Raw genomic sequence first — 4,164 nt, forward strand, 5'->3', positions numbered from 1 at the left:
CTCAAAATATAGTCTTCACTAATAATTTGACCATAATTAACCTTTATTTACAAAATTGTTCATAAATGGACCAAAAATTATAAAAATAAGCTATTAAACTTCAAATAAATCCAAAAATTTCAAATAAATTAAAAATTTGAAATTTAAATTCATGAACATTCTGGAAAAATCCATGACACTCATAATGTTCAAAATCTTAGGTTAAAAAATATCAAAATTTTTCCGGAAAAACAATGTTGCGGTTTATCGATTTATAATAAAATAATCATAAAAACATGGAAAAATTATTTTCACTAACTTTTCAATTTTAGATCTGAAAAAGATAATAAAATGCAACATTATACGTTTTTCCTAAGTCATAGATTATATTTTATTAATTTTCACTAATAATGTCACTATTTATGTCATTTTTCTTCAAAAATTCATAAATCATGCTAAAAGACTTCTTTATAGCCAATTATTTTACACACATCTTGTAAAATTGCATGTGACAACATATAAATTTTCTATGACCAGATTCGAAATTTAACTCATATTAACCTATTTTTCTCTTAAATCCGAATTTAATAATGAAAAATTCATTTTTCGAGCATAACAAGTGCAAAAATTATGAAAATTTACAGGTTATCTCAAAATAATATGTGTGATAACATATCCAAAAATCAACTTAAAATTCGAAGTATAGCTAATTTTCGTCCAAAAATGACATTTTTACTCATAAAATCACATTTAAATGTCATTATAATGAAATATGAACAATAAAAATCCGTAAAATTAACCAAAAATCCTAAAACATTTTAGGACCAGAAATATTAACATGCATGTATTTATTTCGTGATATATCATAATAACACAAATTTTACAAGTTTTATTTGTTATTCATATAACTCGGAAAAACTTTTAACCAATTTGCATGCAAACAACCGTGGCTCTGATACCGATTGAAGGAAATGTAGATTCATATACATATTAACATACTCTTATATGTCTAAATTAATTTGTCATAAAATTAAAACGGATCTTATGCATGCAAACAATAATATAAATAGAGGAGAAATCATGTCCTTACAAAATGGATTTCGGCTATTAGGGCACAAGAGAGATCACCTATCTCTTCTTGTTCTTGAGCTTTTTCAATGGAAGAACAAAGATCTAAGTGTAAGATCTCTCCCTATGCTTTATACCCAAGGCTTCTCTTAATTATAATTAATATTACAAATACTAGTTATAATATTAATCAATGGTAGAAAAATGGAACCAAAAATATTTATAAACTCTTATATTATTTTCGGTTTTTAGAGAGATGATGAGGAGGATTTTATTCTCTCTAAAACTTGTATTTTGGATGAGTGAAGATAGAATGAATACTCACAAAAACATTTTAGTGTTATTAGGTAAAATTATAAGAAAAACAATGATGGCATTTGCATCCCCAAAACTGTGTAAGAGGAGAGAAAAATGGGAGCCAATGCATGGAGAAATTGTTCTTCACAAGGAACAATAGGCTTGCATGGCTAGGTTTCCTTTTAATCATTGTGTTTTCCACTAATTACAAACAACTTATAATTAGCTAAACACCTTCTAATTTTCGGCCCTTTGCATAATATGGTGTCCATATTATTTTTGTCAATTGTCTATATGTTACATGTCACATGTCACATATATTTGTTTATGTATTTTTATCATATTAAAAATCAACGTATTAATAAAAATACGTCATATACAAAATCGACTTAGTAATTTCATAATTACTTGTGCCAACAATTTTACCAATTTATAAATCACAACATATTGTATTTATATCAATTCATTCAATTTAATTGTTACATTAAACAATTATTTCATCCGAGTAATGATACAATTCAATTACTCAGACCGTACCTTATTTAATCACATTTCAATATGATACGTAAATTTTACTTACAAAATCGTCCGTCAATTTTCAAGTAATTTAATTAACTCGTAACATTATACGATTAATTAAATAATCAATTAAGAGTATTGCCCTTTAGGTATGACCTAGGGGGTCAACTGATCACCACCGTCACACGACGATAATGTCAAACTCTAGTCACCAATCATTACCGATATATGTTGACCAGTTGACAGTAACAATATTACTTCCCAATTGTATTCATTTTAATGAGACTTAAACATGTGATCATCATGATCAACAGTCGTGATCGCATTATTGTCGGAGGACACATATTCCAACAATTTGATGATGATTTAATGATTTTCAATTGGGGTGATCTACCTTCAGTTACTGCAGTGACTAATACTTTGAGTAAGTTTGCTAAAGTATTAGGGTTGCAGGCAAATCCTGATAAAACTAATATCTACATGGGAGGAGTACGAGGAGATGTTAAACAGTTGATATTGGATGCAACAGGATACATTGAAGGGTCATTCCCTTTCCGTTATCTTGGAGTGCCACTAAATGCAGGTAAACTGAATAAAGAGATGTTTGCAGACCTCATTGCTAAGATACAACAGTCTTTGCACCATTGGTCAGCATACAAACTTTCTTATGCAGGTAGGATCAGTCTTATAAATACTGTTATCTTTGGCCTAGAACAATTTTGGTGTTCTACCTTGTTAATACCAAAAGGGGTCATCAAAATGATCACAAAGTTCTGTAGGAATTTCCTTTGGAACTCTGAGGAGGGAAATAGAAAACTCATTTGGAAGAGTTGGGTTTCTTGTTGTGAACCTCATCAGGAAGGTGGTTTCCAGATTAAAGAAGTTTTAGCTTGGAATAGAAGTGTAATGTGCAAATGGATTTGGGATATTGAGAACCATTCTGATAATTTGTGGGTCAATTGGAACTATGAATATAATATTAAATCAGGGATTGTTTGGGATCAGGAGATTAAACCCTGTCATTCTGAAAGTAGGAGGAACATCCTGCAAGTTAAGGATCTGCTTCTGCAGCAGTTTGGTTCGTCTGATGCTGTTCAGCAGATTCTGCATTCATGTGCCAAGAATGGGAAACTGAAGATGGATTTGATTTATGAGCATTTTAGAACTAAGTTTGAGAAGTTTAGATGGCCTATAGCTGTGTGGAGCAGAGCTGTTCTACCAAAGCACAGTCTTATCACCGTACTAGCAATGCAAAATAAATTGGCAACTATTGATCAACTAAATAGCAGGGGTATATGTTTGGTGAATTGGTGTGTTTTGTGCAAGCAGGATGCTGAATCTCATACTCACCTGTTCTTTCGATGTTATTTTTCCTCAACTATTTGGTCCATAATCCTCCATTGGATGAAGATCTCAGGAAGGTCCATGCAGCTGAAAAGAGAGCTTAACTGGATAGTAAGTAGGAGAGCTAAGAAACATTGGAAGGCTCTATGGTTTTCAGGATGTGTTGCAGCATTGGTCTATAGCATTTGGGAAGAGCGTAACATCCGAATATTTCAGGGTATTGAGCATGATATCCAGTATGTGGTTAAGAGGATACAATTTATACTAAGTACTAGGATATTACATGTATTGCCTACATGTAGGCATGTAATGTTCCGGGTAGCTTGTAATGTTTGATTGGGTATATTAGTTGGTTCTACTTTGTAAGATATGGCCTATTTATTCCCTTTATGGATGAATAAAAGTGGCTTGCTTTCTTGCAAAAAAAATAAAATAAAATACATAACAATTTTACATGACATGTGACATGTGACATGTGACAAATTGACAAAGATAAAATGGAATCCATTTTATCTTAATATGGACCGAAATAATGGGGTGATTTAGGATTAATATTATGTTGATTTATTAAGTGGAAAACATAATCATTCTTCCTAAACCTAGCCATGCAAAACCTAGTGCCTCTTGTGAAGAGCACCTTGCTCATGCATTGGCCCTCTTAACCCCTCCCCCTACCCGGTTTTATGAAGAGAAAAACCATGGGTTTTTCTCAATAATTTTTACCATATACACTACTTGAATATTAGTGTATTATTCATTCAATCATCCATCAAAAATAGAGTTTTTAGTGAGATAAAAATTCTTCTTCCTTCTCCTTCTCTTAACCGAAATAAAGAGAACAAAATAAAGATTTTTGGGTCAATTTTATTTAAATTAATATTGTTCTAGTATTAATAATATTAATTTTATTAAGTAGTAACCTTGGGTATTATTCCTTGGGAGGGATTCTATACTTGA

At 31.1% G+C, this 4,164-nt stretch overlaps 1 protein-coding gene across 1 annotated transcript; it reads left to right on the forward strand.

Moving 5' to 3' along the window:
- The first annotated feature begins 2,232 nt into the window (after positions 1-2,232).
- Positions 2,233-3,543, forward strand: LOC141586067 (uncharacterized). The gene has a single exon (XM_074407188.1). It carries the CDS (start codon positions 2,233-2,235, stop codon positions 3,541-3,543), a length of 1,311 nt encoding a protein of 436 aa, XP_074263289.1.
- The last annotated feature ends 621 nt before the right edge of the window (positions 3,544-4,164 follow it).

The sequence above is a fragment of the Silene latifolia genome, chromosome 1 (genome assembly GCF_048544455.1).
Source record: "Silene latifolia isolate original U9 population chromosome 1, ASM4854445v1, whole genome shotgun sequence".
NCBI lineage: Eukaryota > Viridiplantae > Streptophyta > Magnoliopsida > Caryophyllales > Caryophyllaceae > Silene > Silene latifolia.

Bases quoted from the DNA above. Each gene is read 5' to 3' on its own strand.
- LOC141586067 (XM_074407188.1), top strand. From the start codon at position 2,233: ATGATTTTCAATTGGGGTGATCTACCTTCAGTTACTGCAGTGACTAAT.